Here is an 18462-nt window from a genome sequence, read left to right on the forward strand (position 1 = left end):
ATGTCGAGGGCTGTCTTTGAAACTCAAAAGAACGCATGTACCATTTTATCTTTCAAATCAAAGCATCACGTAGCGAATTGACTTGGAGACACCACCTTTTTCTAGAACAAAAACAATAGTATTCAATGCTTTTCATTACCATATATGCGCGCTATGCCGTTATATACGTGACGCTCTAACCCCCTCGATTACGTGTAAGAGAAGATACCAGCTGTTCTAAACCACAGTCTACTTCTGCAATGACTGGATGTGCTTCGAGTGCAGTTCCTGCACGGCAGGGATGATCAAGCTCTCAATCTCCACTTCGGGGTCGCCCTCCGGCAGCGCAGCCGGGTCGAGCGGCTTGTCCTCCGCCGGCGTCGCGTCCCGCGGCCCCTGCTGCGCGCTGGGGACCCGGACCCACCTGTCCCGCTGGCCCGGCGCGACGAAAACAACCTCCCACTTGCGCGTGGACAGCAGGTTGCCGATGACGAGGTGGTGCTGGTAGCGCTCGAGGGAGTACTTCGCCTTATGCACGAGGATGGCCGGGTCGGTCTCGAGCTTGAAGCTGACGACCATGCCCTGCGGCGCCCAGCCGTCGACGAGGTTCTGCAGGAACTTGGGCACGGGATCGAGGTCGATGATCAGGCGCTTGGAGCGCGGGATCGCGGGGGAGGAGTCGAAGTTGTCGAATGTTTCTTCATCTTCGGAGGGCGCGCCGTTGCCGTTGCGGGGCTGGGGCGCAGGCGCAGGCGCAGGCGCAGGCGCAGGCTTGGAGGAAGAAAGGGAGTCCGTGGCGTTGGTGCTCTGGATCTTGTGCTCCGCCATGCGGTCCTGCGGGAGGAAGAAGTCCGACACCGCGGCGGCGAGGTACAGCAGCGCTGACGGGCCGAGCGGTCTCAACAAGCCCGCGATGGCGCGCAGCTCGAAGAGGTAGTCGGTGATGGTGGTGAAGGGCAGCATGAGGAGCATGTTGTCCTTGCGGGCGGCCTGGTACTTGCGCAGGACGGCGCGCATGCGCTCCTGGTGGCCGGAGTTGGCTACGACGGTCCCATCCTCACCCTCGGCCAGGAAGTCGAGGAAGCAGTCGGTTGCGTGGGAGTAGTGCCGGCTGTAGGGCTGCAGGGAGAACTGGCGGTGCAGGAAGATGACGGCGTAGCCTGCCTCGAGAAAGTACTCGGCGGAGGTGGCGCCGCGGGTGCCGGCGGAGAAGTTGTCGATGAAGCGGACCGTCTGCTTCTCGAGGGGCACGGTGGTGCCGCCCGAGGTGACGAGGACGATGCGCCGCGCGGGGAGGGCGGCGTGGTGCGTGATGAAGGCGCGGGCGGCGGAGACGTGGGCGTCGAGGGTTTTCGGGGGCGGTTGGGAGGAGAAGTAGGCGTCCTCTTGGTGCTCGGCGGTTTCTGTTGTCATGTTGGGCGAGAGGATTGTGTACGTGTGATGGTTGTGAGATGAGCTGTGTGGGTGGTGGGGTGAGCGTGGATGAGTCTGCCGTGGTGTTAGTCACGACGGTACTTTATAAATTTTCAAAACAGAGGCTCATCTCCGATATTCTTCCTATTCAGAAAGACACCCTGAGAGTGAGGCATATAAGCGCTGTGGTCCTCCCCCCTCCCCATCAACTCACACCCTCGGCGCCCCCATCTCCGTTTCAACCTCGGCCCTCCGGCCATATGACGCAGCTTACATCACTCTCACTCACCTTGATATATCACTGCCGGTAAACGCTCAAGAGGCCGGGACAGTTCGAGAAAAAGAGTAACTGACGGGCTGCCTCACGCGTTGCTGAGCGACGACTCAAAATCGACCAGACAAGTAAGAAACAACGACGACAGAAAAGAGGGAAGAGAGACGAGGGTTTTAACCGTTCGCAGCGGCCGGGCTCTTCCTGTTACGGGCCGACGGGGGCCCGTGCGCCCCACCCGACCCTCCTTCCGTGAGGGATCCTGCCGGGTAATTTTGGGCACGGGGACGTCGGGTGGATCGGAGCTCGCGACACGGCGGCAGAGCGGGAAACTCTCACACGACCAAGCTGCTTACGCCCCTGGCACGGGCGGGCGGGCAAACATCAAACATGCAGCAAGGGTGCTTTTTTGATTAGATCATGAGATAGTTGGCCCTTTTCGGCACCGATAGCCGCTGCGATACCGAGACGCCGGCCCAGAACGTAGACACTGGGTCATTTTTCATGATGATATTACATTAAGTATTTTCTCGTTAAACAAACAGGCTGTCTCTCAATCTTGGTCTACGTAATAATGCCATGCATCATGTTATCCAATAACCCACAAAGCTTTTTTCCAGCATCCCCTTTGCGCCTGAAAATGATTTCTCCCTGTAGCAAATGAAATCTCGCGTCTGTCTTTTAGAAAACAGCAAAAACGTTCTTCCCAACACACACAATCTTGGCAGCAAGCAGCGCCGCAAAAGCCATCACGTACACTACACCCGTGAAGACGATAAGCCCCCAGTACTCCCCGCCCGCAGCCGTGATCAGCTCGCCGCCGATGGGGATGCCCACCAGGCACGCGACCGACACGCACGTGTACGTCGTCGAGTAGTAGCGCCCGTAGTGCTGCGTCTTGCACAGGCGGCCGACGCACACGGGCGAGATGCTAATATTGTTCCCGCTCGCGAAGCCGAACAGCACCGCGAACACAATCACGCCCGCCGCGGAGCTGCCAGCGGGCAGCCACACGGCCAGGCACGCGACGACCGACACGACGATGGCGGCGAGATTGCTGTTGAACGGGCCCGCGACGTCGGCCCACCAGCCGGGCAGCGCGCGGCCGAGGACGCTGCCGGCGTTGAGGATGGGCAGGATCTGGAAGGCGAAGGACTCGCTGAAGCCGCGGCTGAGGGCGTACGAGGAGATGTACGTCAGCGGGATGAAGAGGGCGAACTCCATGAGGAAGATGCCGGCGGTGGTGAGACTGAAAGCGGCGGAGCGGAAGATGCGCGGGTCCGGGTGCGGGGAGGCGTTGCGGGGCGGCGGGAGGCGGGAGCGGATGAGGAAGTTGGAGGCGCCGCAGAGGGCGAGGCAGATGAAGCCGACGGCGCGGATGGTCCAGCCCCAGCCGAGGCGCGGGAAGAGAGACTGCATCATGAGGGGGAAGACGATGCCGCCGATGGAGCCGCCCGTGGAGGCCATGCCGGTAGCGAAGCCGCGGCGGCGCTTGAACCAGTGCCCGACGGCGGCGATGGACGGCGTGAAGACGAGGGAGGACCCGAGGCCGCAGAGGATGCCGAATGCGAGCATGAAGTGCCAGTAGACTGTGTGGCGTTTGTCAGTGCCATCCGTCGAAGGGGGAGACGGGGAGAGACCTACGCGTGCAGATGCTGAGCAACATGACCCCGATGACGAGACACACCGTGCCGGAGAGGACGAGCCAGCGCGGGCCCCAGCGGTCGAAGACGGGGCCGATGTAGATGCCGCCGAAGAAGCAGAGGAACGTGTACACGGAAAAGATCCAGCCGATGGTGCCCTCGCGGTAGCCCTGCAGCTGGTGCGTGGCGACGTACGTCTGGAACACGGCGATGCTGTTCATGATGCCGAGCGCGGAGAAGAGCGCGAGCCAGGAGCCGAGCACGACGGACCACGCGCGCAGGCCGCCCTCGGGGTACGTCTCCTCCTCCGCGGCGGTGGTCGTCGCTGCCGAGGGCACGCGGTTGATGAAGTCGCCGTCCTTGCCGTCGGCGGCGTTGTTGCCGGGGTTGGCGTAAGTGTTCCCGCCGGCGTTGGCCACGGCGTTGGAGACGGAGGGGATCAGGTCGTTGCCAAAGGCGGCGGTGCCGTTGTGCGCTGCCGAGTCGGCCTTGTCCGGGACGGGGTACGCATAGCTGCTGTAGTCTGGCTCCGCCGGGGCGATGTAGGAGGAGTGCGCGGTGGCCGTGTCGTTGTAGTCGTCGTTGGCCCCGGGGTGGTGGCGGTGGGATGTCTGTGCTGCCTTTTCCGGGTCCATCTGGGGCGTGTGCGGTTGTGTGTACCTGTGTTAAAAGACGGAACGGAAAGAAGAGAGACAAGGATATTATTTTGTGTTTCTGGAAGTGTTTCTGGTACAGAACCCCCTTCCCGGCGCTGTTCTTCCTCGCTGCTGTCTTGCCTGTAGGTTTCGGGATCCGGTCTGGTCTCTTCTGTTTGTTCCTCTTCTCTTGCACCGAACGCTTCTTACCCCTCGACAAGACTCTCTGTGTCTTACAGAACCGACCCTGCTCACTTCTCCGCAAGACCTTTTTTCGATACAGGAAAACGGAATGGACAAGATATTCAAAACGATGAGAGAAGAAGGACCGTTTCTGATAAAACAGCGTAACAAGATTTCAACCCAAGAGGTTTCGGGAACTCAACAAGACATACAGCCCAAACAAACGTCCAAAGACACCCGTCGTGGGAGGTGGGCAGAGTCACACTTACTTGTAGTTTTCGGGCCGCCTTGGGACTGCCCTTGGGTAATGAACCGAAGCGAAACAAGTGGAGGGGGTGTGTGGCGGGCGGTTCCTAAGTCGGCGGGCGGCGGCCGGTTCGAAAAGGTGGGTGTCAGAGAAGGGCGCGGGAACGAACGGGGGTGGTGGAAAAGGAACCGCACAAGGTTGGGTGGGTTAGGTGATTTGATGCAAGTCTTAAGTCATTTCTCCATCCAAAGGCGAGAAGCCGAGAGAGGGAGAAAGAGGCGGGAAGAGACTAAAGGGATTGGGAAAAAAGTTTTTTGTGCGGTTGTTGCCCATCCATGCGCTTACCCCAGATGTCACGGAAGCACGTCTAAGGTAAGGTCGTGTAGTCCAGACCAGGGGAGCAAGACCAGGTTGAGGTTCCAGTTCCTTCGATCAACCAGGGTGGACAGGTTGGGTTGCAAGTCAGGTTGCGAGTTGTCCAGAGTCGTCGGCTCCCGCTTCCTCATGGGGAACCACGGTTAAGGAAGATTGCAAATGCCCATCCTTCGCATCATCTCTTTCTCTCTCTGCGTGAGTGCCTGTCAGGCATCTCGCCAAATTCTCGTCTCATGCCACCCCTCCTGATCCCCGTTGTCTCTATAGAGTTAGAGAAAGACGAGACGCACATGTCCCAGGCGCATGGCCGTGCTAGTTATAGTTAGTCCGGGGTGCGGAAGGGCGGCTCAAGGAAAACCAGAAACCGGACCAAACTGACCAATGGCGTTATTTCACTTAGTCGTGGTTTTCCCTCCACCCCAAGATCCCTTTTTTTTTTCTTGCCCTTCCCCACCAACCAAAAACGACCCCGGCCTTGAACCAAACGACACGTCCTTCAGCCGAAGCCGAGCCCTGGGTTCGTTGTTTTTGTTAGTGGCCGAAGCCGACGCCGTTCGGTCAGGTCCGGCGGGCAAGGTCACCCAACCACCAAACAGAGGCAGCAGGTCCACGCGGACAGCCGACTTACATGGCAGCAGACTGCAGTCATCTCTTGGGAAAAGCTGTATAAAGCAACCCCGACGTCCCGCGCGGAATGCCGTATACCGCAAGACGAAAACCTCCCTCCCAATGCCGCAAGTGAACACGAACAAACGACCGAGCGGACATCCATGATGCAACCGCCACCTCAAAGCGGCACATCTCGCCTGCAACTTACACCATCCAAGCCTCTCGATCTTTCCGCAACGGTCCGTCGCATTTCCCCCAAAGTCGATTACGCCCTCAACGACCTTTTGCATCTCTTGGCCGGCTCGCCCATACGGCCATCTCTAGCTCATCGAGATCCCGTGGCGCCTATCCTTTCTCGAAGCAAACGGCAGGTGACTCATGGAAGGAAGACAGTCGTGACGTCCGAGAATTAGTAACGGAAACACGTCTGGCACCAGGTGTTTCCTTTCCCGGCCGGCGGTAGCGGTAGCGGTAGCGGCAGCGGCAGCGGCATCGGCAGCAGCAGTCCACCCACTACCACCGACCAAAATCGCCTGGGTGCCAGTCCTTCCCCTTTCCCCCTCCCCTTGGACGTCTTCTTCGCCATTTATTCCTGCACACCGCTAAGCCCAGGCTCGCCAAGTAATGCATATAGCAAACGTGAAACCCTCCAATTCTCGCTGGCCCACGCTCTCCCGCTGCCCGCCAGACGCCGATGGCGAGTTGCGTTCGTTTGACTCTGTCCGGCTCCGGCCGCCCTCGCCAACGGGAAGTACCTAGGTGAGTACCCATAATAAATGGCCCGTGCGTTCTGCGTGTGCTGGATCCGCCGTACTTTACCCGAACAACTTGCTTTACGTAATATCCGGAATTTCAACCCTGGGCCCCCCCGTCACCCAGCCCAACGGATCTCGATCCAAATGCTTGGATCACCACAAAAAACGTGATCCCGAATGTTTACCTCAGCAGCGATGCGCGTCCCCTCTTCTTTGCATCTATCTGCTGGCAACTGCGCTAACAGTTCCACATGCAACCGCTGCCGCAGCGCTGGTAGGGCGGCACGGGAGCCAGTCCGTCGACCGTCTCTGCAGACCGGGTACGTCTGCCTGCCTGTTGCTGGAGTCGGAAATTCCGCAAGGGGCCCGGCCACCTAGGTATGCATCTTAAACCCGCCTCCGTCTCTTCTTTCTGTTTGTTTTTCCCTTTTCCTTTACCTCTACCCCAGGCGGTAGAAGGCGGTCTCTGCTCTTGTCCATAGGTGGAAAGGTACGGATAGGGGCGGCCGCTCAACACACAAAAACCTCGATGGCGATTTGGCGAACCTCTCGGTAGCATCGTGAACCATTGCCAGGCTTCTCCGACCAGAAACGGGGGAGAGAAGGCTGCCAAGTTATACTGCGCACCGCCAGCCGCTCCACCCCTCCCCAAGAAAGAAAAAAAACAAAAAAAAACCCGTGCCGTGGAAGACGGGGATCTTCCATGTTCACGCCGACGTCACCAACGTGGTTCTGCCAAACCCGGAACCGAACGAGTCAGTGCTCGGCCGAACCACTGCAACAAGTGTGACGAAGCCAATCCTGGCCCTCCCTCCCTCCCAGGAATTGTACTTCAGAATTAAGCGCGACACGCTGTGAACGCTGTACAAGGTTCGTAATTCTGTTTTCCTTTAGGTTTTAGGAGGGGGGCAAGGCAAGGTAATCCGTCATCGTCGTCGTCGTCGTCGTCGTCGTCGTCGTCGTCGTCGTCGTCGTCGTCGTCGTCGTCGTCGTCGTCGTGGGTTCACGATGCCAGCTCCGCTTCCTCCCGCATGCTTGCAAACGCAGTCGCAGCCGCAGTTGCCCCTCTCCCCTCCCTCTCGCATGCCATGGGACTGCCTGCGTCTGCTCCTGCTTCCGCTGCTGCCATGCCATGGCCCTCTGCCAACCAAAAACCCCGCGCCTGGACGCACGCACGCAAACGCGACCATGCTGTGCTGGGCTGCCATGCTGCCATGCTGTCAAATGCTGGCAAGGGTCCCCCATCTCTCATACGACGTCGGACTGCGTTCGTATTTTAGGCGAAGGAGCCTAGGCCCGGCGGTCGACGCGCACTGGGCCGGTCACACTCATCTGGTCGAAATTGCTGCCGTGTGCAGAGAGAAAGAATGGCTCTCCCTCTGTCTGTGTGTGCGGGGAGCCGCAGAATACACCGGCAGTGCCTTCACACTGCCGGTGTATTCTGCTGGAAAAAGACGTCCACGGCTCAATTAGTAGCAGCACCTGGGATTATCGGGGACTCAAGGTAGCAATCGGCCCGAGGCGTTCGGGGCGCCGTAAGGCTGGGTTGCTGCTTGGTAGACGCCCTCGGCCCTTAGTCCAGCAGTGTCCAAAGAGCCGTAGATCGCGTCGATATGCGACAGGTCACTGTTCGCAAGGCACGTCCTCGTCGAGCTTGAGCTTGGATTGCGTAGGTCCCTGTAGCGGTAAGTGAGCCTATGTGGGCGTACCACATCGCATCGTTGTCGTGACAAGCATACGAGAACCTCACGTTCTCTCGGCATCAAGTCCGCCGTCCACGAATTGCTGCCCGAAGTTTCACGCAATCTGTTGATTTGATACAGGTACTTTTTCATTAGGCTTACCGCCACCCAAAAACACCAATGCTTCGGCATGCTATAAAATCTCTTGCATCAACATCGTGAGCGGGCGTCTCATATCCTCAATACATGTCATACCCCTTGCTGGGCCAGGCATCATCATAACATAACAGCCGTAACCCATACATCTGAAACAACCACGCTGCAGCCTTTGTTGTTCCCTCCTGCCTCCCGTCGACCCAACGGGAGATCCGGGGACGGGGGACGACTCAATCCCGAAAGGTTGAAGTGGATGCAACCCGCCAGAAGCCGACGTCTTCAAAACTCACTGTCCATGTTCCTGTGCCCAACGCTGCACCCAATCTTGGCAACTACGAATTCTTCGAGATCTTCGTTCTTGATGGGCGGTGGGCATAGGTAAATCCCACGTGAATTGTTTCCATGTCCAGAACGCCCCTCGATTGATACGTTCGTTGGAAAGCGACGTAAGTTTGCCTCGCATGCCTTGGACTCCCTACAGCCGACTGGTTCCATGACTCGTGACATCTTCCGCGACGCAGAGAACCGCACAGAGGCTTTACAAGCGGAGCGGATCATCAATTTCGTCTCCTCTGAGCATCGTCGTTCAACAGGCCTTTGAGGAAATCTCCACGTTTGCTGTGTGGTAGCCCATCCAATTCGGCCTCCGTATCTACGTCCGTCATCGCGTCTGTCATTACCTCGCCTTTCATTGTCGTAGCTGAATCTGACTGGCTGTCTTCACTCTTGGCGAGAGCATCGATTTGCACTCTGATCGCGTCCAAAATTTTAGTACGAGTCGTGGCATCGAGCTTGGAGATGGACGGTTTTCTGCGTCGATTTGTTAGTCAAAGAGCGTAGCCAGGGAAGGCCAATGGGGCCAGGACTATTCACAATGATTCGAACAGAGACGATATTTCGTCTAGTAGTAGGGAACCGTGGGGCCCAACGTCTGCTCCTGGTGCCGGGGAGGACTCTGCTGACTTGGTAGAGGCCAGTTGGATCAATAGGTCGGCGTTTTTGATAAACTTGACAAGGTCGCCCAGGCCTGTCTGAATATTTGTGTTGCGTATGCGACGAATGATTTCGACAGATTCGGAGTCGTCGCGCATAGATAGTAGGTGGAAGAGTTCCTCAAATAGAGAGACGCGTTGTTGCAGTTCTTCGTGTTTGGATTTGAGGGCGGCGAAGCGTGTGACGTCGGGCCCTGCATCGTACTCGCACTTGGTGCGGCCTATGCCTGCACATAATGAGCAGACGGGACGTAAGCCGTCACATTTCGACTTCCTCCGACGGCATGATGTGCACGCAATCTTGGTCTGGGGACGACGTCTTGGGGCAGAAGAAGCACCAGGACCGCCGGTAACAGATTGCGGGGTCGACTCGCGCTCAGAAGAGGCGCCGCTGGCTGCCGCTGGGCCTGCGGGCAGGAGCTCACGCTGTGGTTTCATGGTTTGGGTAACCTCAGCCTCGGCCTTGGACCATGGGGAAGACCTGGACGCCTCCCAGGTTTGCCAAGGGATGGTGAGGAGTGCCGCCAGCGTTCGCGTCTGTGTATGGTGGTGTCTGTTGGGCGTGTAGTTGACACGGCGAGATCTGCACTCTCACAGCAAGCAATTGGAATGGCGCCAGGGGACGATTCGAGAGAGGGCAGAGCGGGCCACAACTGCAAGTCCAGAATGAGATCCGCTCGCCGTGTCGCTAAAGAACTCTCGATTTCCTTGACGGTGCGCGTCATACTGCCGACCCGCCGGCCATGCTGGTAAATTAAGAATCGTGATGTGTCCCGTGTTGGGTGCTATTGTGGTTTTTGTCTTCCCTTCCTTTTTTTGGTGGTTGGTGTTGCGTCAAGGACCCGGTCCTGTGGCTGCCCCAGTCAAGGTCAGGTTTCCTTGGAGCTTCGCAGAGGAGGAGAGCCAAGTGTGCAAGATAAGGTATGTACCTTCTGACGCAATGAGCAGGAGACTTTACCGATAGCCCTATTCCCGTGCCAGGACGTCACTCAGAAAAGATATTGCTGCTGCTGCTGCTGCTGAGTGCTGGGCAGAAAGATGGATCAGCAGGCCCAGTGAGGTGAGGTAAGGTAGGGGGCAGAATGGGCCCAAAGGCGGCCAGGCTGAGTGAGGTAGGTGACAAAAGCATGAGTGTGCGATGCTTGGAGGTGCCCGCTCACCTGACGCTTGCTGTGCTGGATTCCAGTTGTTCCGGTGCCGGAAGGACAAAAAAAAAATTACAGTACAATATGTGCTATCGTGTCTCTTCACCTTTTCACAAGGTGAAGGGGGGGGTTGAGGAAAAGGAACAAAATTAAAGACAAAAAGTGCCAAATGGGCTGTTGAGTTTAGCCCGCAAAGTTCCCCAAACCCATGGACTCGTCTGGCCGTGGCCAGGCCTGGCGGACAGCTAGGAAGAGCTGAGTAGAGTGGTAGCAGCGGTACAGTCTACCCACCCAGCATGCCCGGGCGACCGTGGCATGCCCACAGAGAGGACAAGGGTGCCGCAGCAGACAGAAAGTCGCTGCAGCTATCGAGAGTTTGCTGGCGCATCGGGACCTCAGCCTTCTGTCAGGCGCGCAGGATTGGATGCTTCCCGACCACCCGTCGAATCGCGTTTGACCGTTTCTTTCGTTCACTGAAACCCGCGTGTGCACTAGCTTTGCTGCCAGGCACCTGTTGGAAAAAGGCCGTATTTTGAAAGCGGAGGGGGATGAGGAATCAGATATCCGCAAATGAGGAGGCCACAAACCTGGAAGGCATGGATGGGCATGGGCGCCCGGGCTGACGCTGGAAAGCGTACGTTTCCCACCGGATTGAAGTCCTCTGTTTTTGGCGATCGCGCATGCGCATGTCGGGGCATGGTGTTGATGTTGATGTCGTTATTATTCTTACTATGCGCTACGCAGTAAGCCGCCAACAACGAATCATTCGCAGCAACCCATCGTCACATCGCATCGCATCGCAGCGCAGCGCATCCAGCCATCCGTCGTCAGCACATCTTCCAGAAAATAGAATGCGGTGATGCCTCCGAGCCAATCAGGGTTGCTTCGGGTTTTCCTTGGCCCCTCGTCATCGGGCCCCACCATCTGCGCGTGCCTCAGTAAGGTAGTGTCCCTCCACGTCATTACGTCAGGTGAGCCGCTGCGAGTAGGTACGCCGCAGCGTACGGAGTACCTTACCTAGGTTGGGCTTGCCATTAAGTACCACCATCGGACGAAGACGATTGAAAGGGGGGCTTTGGAGGGGAGGGACACCAGGGGGGGAGGGGACAAGAAAAAAAAAAAAAGGGGAGAGGGAAAAAAAAGGAAGAGGGAAAAAAAGGGAAAGGGGGGAGGGACTAGAAAGGGCGCCAACGCCCTCAAGAGAAGAAGGAGAAAAAGGGAGAGGAGTTCAGAAAGGAAGGAAGGAGGAAGGAAAGAAGAGAGGAGACGAAGCAAAACGCAACAACGCTAAGAAACCCGTCTTGACGCCACGATGCTTGCATGCCCAGCGCCAGAAATCATCCATCATTTTACCGAAAACCATCGCGTCTTTTTCGGTTCGTCAATTCGATTCTTCAACTTGTTTGCCGCCCTCTCGTGTATTCTAACGCCAATCCGAGTCGCTCAAAACACAACATCCTTCTGTCGTGTGTAGATACGGTCGTCCACCCGACTCGGGAAGAGCTCGTCGCTTGCGTCGCTTTGCTTTCAGATCGACTGGTATTCTTGGGGACTCGTTGGTGCGGCTCCCGCGCTGACACCGCCCGCGGCTCTGGCGATGTATCCCCGGATAAGCTCGCAGTCGCAGTCGGCATGCCGTAGGATTTCGTTCTTGAGGGCCAGCACCTCGTTCTTGAGCGCCGTCACGCACGAGTCCAGGTACATCCGCTCTTGTGAGACTTCCTGCTCCTTTATCGCAAGGTTTTCCTCGTACTGTTTCGTCTTCTCCCGGCATCGCTTTGCTGCAGCCCGGTTCTTGACACGATATTTCTTCTTCAGTTCCGGACGCCAGCTTTCGCTCTGCTCGTACAGCTCCTCTGCCTCACCTTCATCCTTGCTATCGTCGTCTACCATCGTCGCCTTGTCGTCGTAAGAGTTCGAACTCGACGGAGATGGCTTGCCTCCAATCCCGATCTTTGCCCTCTTGTGACTTTGCCCGGCGGCCGACGAAAGAGTGCGGGACTTCCAGTTGGTAGGTGTCTTTGTCGTATTTGTCGATTTCTTGGATCGAGATTGAGGTTCGGGTTGCAAATGCGCATTAGGGGCAGGCCAAGCCTCGCCTTTGTATGTGTTGACGAGCGACACCAGCGGTTGCTGAAGATTTTCGTATTGAGATGGGGGCCAGTTGTTCGCTTGGGTAGCCCACGTAGCCGTTGTATATTCGGTGCCCATCCCGAAGTGTGAGGACTTCAGGTTCTGAGCTTCGGCCCCCAATTGCGAAGGATATACGAAGTCGACAAATTCGTTCTCGGCATACATGGGTTCGACCGTGTGGTCATCCAACCCAAGCCATTGCTGGCATTGAGACTCCTCGCCTGGGGAGAGTAAGCCGCTCTGGCCCGGAGGTGTGGGATATAACGGCATGGGTATGAACATGGCGGTATTGTAAAGCATGTCTGGCGGACAGGGGTGGTCCGACGAGGCCATCGTGTCCTGCTCCTCAGTGGTTAACTGGCTTGAAACTCTGAACTGGATAACACTCGCCCACGGTCGAGCTTACAGGATGATGGCGGGTCCTTTCAGGAACAAACGGCCTAGTGATGGTGATGGTATTAGGAGCGTAAAAATCGAATGACTCGGCCAGGTAATGACCGTTGCTGAGTTATCTCTCGGCTACGCCAGATACACGAGAGAGGTTGAGATTGGGGATGTGGGACAAGGAACGACAGCAGGCCAACGAGGATGGACGGATGCAAGTCCGAACTTAAGAAAAGCAGGCACCTAGGCTACGGAGAAGGCGAGCCCTAGGTGTGCCCATGAGGCAAGGAGAAAGAACGAAGGGTAACTTGGATCGACTCTTAGGTACCTACCAAAGTAAACGTAGACATGGATTGCGTGTGTGGGCAAGTTTGCAGGGGGCCGGTGAAGGACACTGAAGGGTGCCAGCTCTACTCAACTCGATAGGACCAAGGCGTGCTTGTATCATTGGCATCCCAACATGTGGTCAATGTAGCCGACCAACCGCGCTGAAGCGGGACGGGCATGCGCGAGCCGCCTGCCTGCTTGTTTCATTCAACGAGGGCAGCAAGACTCAAGCTGCCATAACGAAGCCATGGCGGGGAGACGGGATGCATGGTGGGTTGGAGAAGAGTGGAACAAGATACAAGATGACGGGGTACACGGGACCAGCAGCATGCAAGAACAGGGTAGGCAGCCCAGGTCGAACAGACGTCGAGATAAGTAAGAGGAATAGGAAGTCAAGAACGGGTGAAGGTCGTGAGATGAGTAAGCTTAGACGTGAGTGAGAGCGAGTGTCGCAGAGCAGGAGCAGAGCAAACATACCTGCTAGGTAGGCAGGGGTCATTGTGCATGAATTGAAGAAGGGAGCGATTGGAAAGAAAAGACTGGTCAGGCAGTGCGAAACAGAGTGAAGGAGGTTGAGGAATGCGGCCGGGGAAGGCAGATGTACCGGAAGGAAGCCAGGCAGTAGGCACGCAGTGCTGCGTAGACAGAGGATGGATGGATGAGGGTGCAGAGAAATTGGACGGATATCATTCGCAGTCAAGGGTAGGTAGGCAAGCAGTTTCCATCCACTCAATCCTGGCAGAGCGCAACGGAGGCCTAGTCCGGGCGTGCTGATAGGTTGGGCCGCGTTGGCAGCAGAAGGATCACCCAGTGGCAGGTGCTCATTGGCGCCGGAGTCGTCTCCGGCTTCGAAAGGAAGTAATGATTGGTGCCGGCCTGAACTCCGTAAAAATATGTTTGACGAATAGGATTGCCTGCCTCCTCCTACCCCCCCTTTCTCCTGGCCCCCCCTTTCTCCTGCCTGGCTCTGTGGCTCTGCCGCTCTGGACCTTGCCCGTCTCTCCCGCCTGTTCCTTGAATTGGATGCAGCTAGGAGGGGTGTTACGCTAAGGTGTCTGTAGTGCAAGGCCGGTCGCCAGAGAACCCACCGTGTCTGACGCTGTAGATCCGTACACTAAGGTAGGGAGAGTACTGACTTGGCTTTTCATCGCTGCCTTCACCTTCACCCTCACCCTCACCTCACCTTCACCATTAAAGTTGCAGGCGCACAACGTCGGATGTTATTCAAGCCCATCGACGGCGCGCGCCACCACGTTTCGTCCAGCCGTCCGCACACTGCTCACACTACCGCTTCGACTAGCTAACGTCTTCCTACATCAACAAGCCAATCTATGCCCCCGCCGGCACATGCTCTCAACATGGAGCTCCGATGCCGTCCCGCGCCGCCAGCTCGCCACCCACCACCCCCCTTCCACCATTCTGCTGCTCTAGGTAGGCATGTACCTTACTGTGTGTGGTCCTCCATTCAAGAGACACATACAGGGACGGGCACACCCACCTACTAAGTACACACTGCATCCATCCTTGATTGCAGAAAACGAAAATGCCCTGCACCTCGCGTGATCCAGCACTACCTGCCCCCAAAAGCGGCGCCAGGACACTGCACCACTGAGCTTGAGAGTAACAGCACGATTGAATCTTTTGATACCACCTCGCCTGATCTGGCCTGTACTGCTCGGTACCGTCCTTACGGGTCCATCAATGATATACCTGTAACATCTTGTCTACTGCGTACAGACCAGCCCGTGGCATCTTTCCGTGCACCACGCAACCGCCATATCATTTTCTAGCATACCTGCCTCTCGTCATTCTCACTTAACCCCCCCTTCATCCCCATCAAGCCCACAAGAGCAGCGAGTGAGCATCTGCAAGCCTGCATCTCGAATCAGAGAAGCAACTCTTCATGCTGGACGTGCTTGGCTTCCGTATAGCCCCTAGCACTACTTGTTTTCCGCCCCTGGCTTTTACCCCGAAAGAGTCTTGCTTCCGTGCCCGTAGCCGTCGTCTATCGCCGCACGTTGACCAGACCCTGGCCATTACCAAGTGCTGAGAAACAAACCCGCGGCCCTTGCTGCGCCCGCCAGCGAACCGAGTGCTCCCCGACCTCTGTGGCGACCCATCTGTCAAAGTGCCATCAGCCGCAAGCCGCCCCTCGTCGCGTGAAGCTAGTTAGTTGGTCCAGGGTCCTACTCTAGTGTAGAGCCGCTGCGTGGAACCACGCCCACCGTGTTATCGACACGACCGGTCAAACGCCCACTAGCGATACATTGACCATGTCTACCAGTGACTGTCATTGCCTCGAATCAGCCCTGAGGAATGCAAGAGCAGACAGAATATCAGGAGTAATGAAAAATGCAGAAAAGCTGCGTCTGTATGCAGGTAACGCCATTACCACGGCATGACGAGATCCTCGCAGCCTTACAGCGCCCATTCCACCCACCCCTTGAAGGATCTCTCTTTTTTTTCTTTTTTTTTCTCACCTTCTTCTTTTCTTCTTTTTCTGTGGCTTTGGCCACAGACAGGCCACGACGACGACAGCCAGACTTCGCACCCCATCCCACAACAAGCAGCACCCAGAGAACCCAGGAGGCGGTCGCGGCGCGGCGCCACCTGTGCCTGTACACCATCGTATGACGAGAAACAAGTCTCGTTCTAGCGCACACGAACAGGGCCAGCCTTTGATTCGGCTCGTACGCGTAGACTTGTCAAACGCAAAGCGAAAGCGGGCTTGCTAAGAAACCCATTCGACTTATACCCCCCTCCCCTTGCCCCCTTTATCAATCATAAGCAATGACACCACCCCCACATGGATTGATGAATGTCGAATGAAATGCGCTGCCTGCTACTGCCGAAGATCATCGGCCCCGGGGGCACACTAGAAGCTTGCATCACGCCACTTGGCCTGCAAAAGCCGACCCCCCTCCCCCTTTCCGCCCCAGCCTGCCTTGGCCCAGGGACCTCATTTAGCTCACGCCGGGCGCATGTTGACGTTCTTGGCCTACTACCGCCGGCTCGGATGCGCGGAAGGCACACACGCGGTAACGCAGAGCGGAGCTTAAGCCGTATAAGTAAGCCGCAAGTGCGACAGTTTGCCATGGGGAAGTGCTCAGAGTAACCCCAGCACACGAAACCCCCCCACCCCGACTTTGCGGTCTCTGTTGTCGCGTTGGGATGAAGATTATTGCAGAAAAGTGAATGAAAAATCCAGGGGGAGCAGAAAAAACGAGGCAAATAGAAGAGTTTGCGGAAATAAAGAAACCCATTCGTATAGGGACGCTGGCTAGCCCCTTTTTTGCAACCCCTCTCCCTCTCTTCCTGCACTCAACGGCTCATCTGCAGCCACTTGCACATGGGCGGTGACAGCGACGAGACAACTGATAGGGCGCGAGGTAGGGCCAAGCTATCGCGAACGTGCCAACCATCATCCGCTGGTCCAAGTCCCAAGGGGCCAGCTCAGCATCCGCAATCTTCCTCGGAGGGAATGAGAGGAGGGCGGGAAGAGGGCGTCGTGGCAGACGCGAGCCTTTTGCCACCCCACAAACCGACCGGCTAGGTACACCACTGTGACAGGTCCCGATCAGCATCCACAGTGCTGTCGGAGTTCACTCCGCCCACTCCGGACGAGAGGGGCACCACTGCAGCCCTGGACCCCATGCTCTAGAACACCGCTCATAATATTCGATCCGCGCGGAAGGCGAATGGCGTTCGGGCCTGCGATGAACGTATGGCGGGATTCCAGAGGCAAGGTGTTGCGATGTAAGTCGAATGCTGGTCCTGGACTTTTCATGGTAGACGGCAGTTGTGTGCGGAGCGGCGTTGGACGTGCGTCTCCGTACTATGTAGAATGCTCGTGTTTTTCCGGTCCTGTTGGGATACGGCCGCCCCGAACCAAAGACCCCTTCCCCACTCTACCCTCGGAAAAGCCAGCCAGAGTATACGGATTACTTCACAGTAGAGCGCAAAACCGGGTCTGAAGTATGGTAGCTAGCCTCCAGGCGAGGCGGCCTGGGCCAGATAACGCCATATCCTCTTCCTTTCAAAGAGACGTCTGTGAGAAGAAGCCCACCCCGAAAATGAGATTCCGTGGAGGAGACCAAGCAGGGAAAAATGAAGATGGGATCTCTGGGCGATCATCTCGATCGCTAGACAAGTTGACATCCATAAACCTTAGTAGGGGAGACAGAGGGAGGCGTGCGTGTATGGGTAGGTCGCGCTGCCTGCAGGCTTGTAGACGACGACGATGGACAGACGGTGCATTCAAGGGACGTGAAAAGGACATTCTTGACATGGGATTCGGGGGAGGGGCAGTCCATCCTCGAGTGTGAGATGCTCATTTCGAACCCCTCGGTGTCCACGTCCTGCCGACTTAGATGGCTCCCACCATCTCATGATGGGATGCTGACGGGCTGTCTGAGATTTGCCAAAGTAGAGCAGAGTTGTCGAGTTCAACCGGGAGACCATGTTGAAGAGGGGGTACCCTCGAAGAGCCGAGAGCCGCAGCCAGGATGGTGATCGGGTCTAGACCTCCTCCCCGTCCGGATTCTTCCACTCCCCACCCCCCCTAGCGCTTTGTTTCTCCCTCGATACCGATGAAAGTCGAGATTCTGGGGGACGGCTGAGCCTAGAGACAGGCTAACGAGCGTTCAGCAAATGCGTTTGCCGGAAAGTTCTATCATCCTGTGTCTCTAGGGCCTCTCATTCACATCTTTTGCGGTACCAGCGAGGATGGGAGAAACATTCGCGTTCTCAAGACGGCGCAGGAGTTTGAACGAAAAAGAAGGAAGCTGATGAGCGCGAGGGCGTCTCGAGTCAGGCCGCTCACTCCGTCCGCCTGGGTTCTTACGGATACGCGTGTACCTAGACCTGTCGCCAGTGGTGAAAGCTGAGCTTAACACGCATACTTGCGGTGGTTCCCTAGATGAAACGTGCAATAAAGTCGGGCCCAAGCTCTCACCCCATCCCGCAACGAGACGTGAGATCCAATGTTGATATGGTCTGTGGCACATGGTCCCGAAACCTCCCAACTACATTCGTCTGGATATGGGGTACACAGCGCTCCGCAGGGTTCCATGCCTCGGATCTCGCTCGAAGGCGAGGCATCAGCGCGTCGAGAAAAAGACGCCAGCGCCCCTCGTTGTTTAGATGTAATGTTTCTCTTCTCGGCGACGTCGACTTTGATGCGGCTAATTGTCCCTGTCCTACGGTACGTGATAGACCACGGGTAGACCACAGTCGAGATGGCTCAAACAGGTAGCCTTCCTCCTGCGTAGCGACGCATAGAATAATTAGTATCCTGCACCTGAAAAAAAAATATTCAACGTTCTGGAAACAGGGAAGGCTTTTGCTGGTGTGCCTTGTTGGGGAGGTTGTAAAAAGGCAGCAGGGCCCAAGGCCGATGACCTGTCAGTTGTCTAGTAGCAACCATGGTCGGGGGCACTGCAGCAGAGGCGTTCCCAATCAATCACCGAACGGACCAGGGACCGAGGACCAATGGAGACTGCTGTGGTCCCCAACAGGGGGGGGGGGGGGGGGG

At 56.9% G+C, this 18462-nt stretch overlaps 4 protein-coding genes across 4 annotated transcripts; all 4 read right to left on the reverse strand.

The window, feature by feature from the left end:
* Window positions 1-228: 228 nt before the first annotated feature.
* Window positions 229-1392, reverse strand: GCG54_00009247 (Phosphopantothenate--cysteine ligase CAB2; the record flags this gene model as incomplete). The annotated part of the gene is made up of 1 exon (XM_045409195.1): window positions 229-1392. One exon carries the CDS (start codon window positions 1390-1392, stop codon window positions 229-231), a length of 1164 nt encoding a protein of 387 aa, XP_045256440.1.
* A 952-nt stretch (window positions 1393-2344) lies between these two features.
* Window positions 2345-3941, reverse strand: GCG54_00009248 (Riboflavin transporter MCH5; the record flags this gene model as incomplete). The annotated part of the gene is made up of 2 exons (XM_045409196.1): window positions 2345-3252; window positions 3308-3941. The coding sequence occupies 2 exons, from the start codon at window positions 3939-3941 to the stop codon at window positions 2345-2347; spliced, it is 1542 nt and encodes a 513-aa protein (XP_045256441.1).
* A 4876-nt stretch (window positions 3942-8817) lies between these two features.
* GCG54_00009249 (uncharacterized protein) lies at window positions 8818-9378 on the reverse strand (the record flags this gene model as incomplete). Its single annotated transcript, XM_045409197.1, has 1 exon — window positions 8818-9378. One exon carries the CDS (start codon window positions 9376-9378, stop codon window positions 8818-8820), a length of 561 nt encoding a protein of 186 aa, XP_045256442.1.
* A 2234-nt stretch (window positions 9379-11612) lies between these two features.
* On the reverse strand, window positions 11613-12551 carry GCG54_00009250 (uncharacterized protein; the record flags this gene model as incomplete). Its single annotated transcript, XM_045409198.1, has 1 exon — window positions 11613-12551. The coding sequence occupies one exon, from the start codon at window positions 12549-12551 to the stop codon at window positions 11613-11615; it is 939 nt and encodes a 312-aa protein (XP_045256443.1).
* Window positions 12552-18462: the final 5911 nt, after the last annotated feature.

This window comes from Colletotrichum gloeosporioides (genome assembly GCF_011800055.1).
Source record: "Colletotrichum gloeosporioides strain Lc1 chromosome Unknown consensus_117, whole genome shotgun sequence".
NCBI classification, from domain to species: domain Eukaryota; kingdom Fungi; phylum Ascomycota; class Sordariomycetes; order Glomerellales; family Glomerellaceae; genus Colletotrichum; species Colletotrichum gloeosporioides.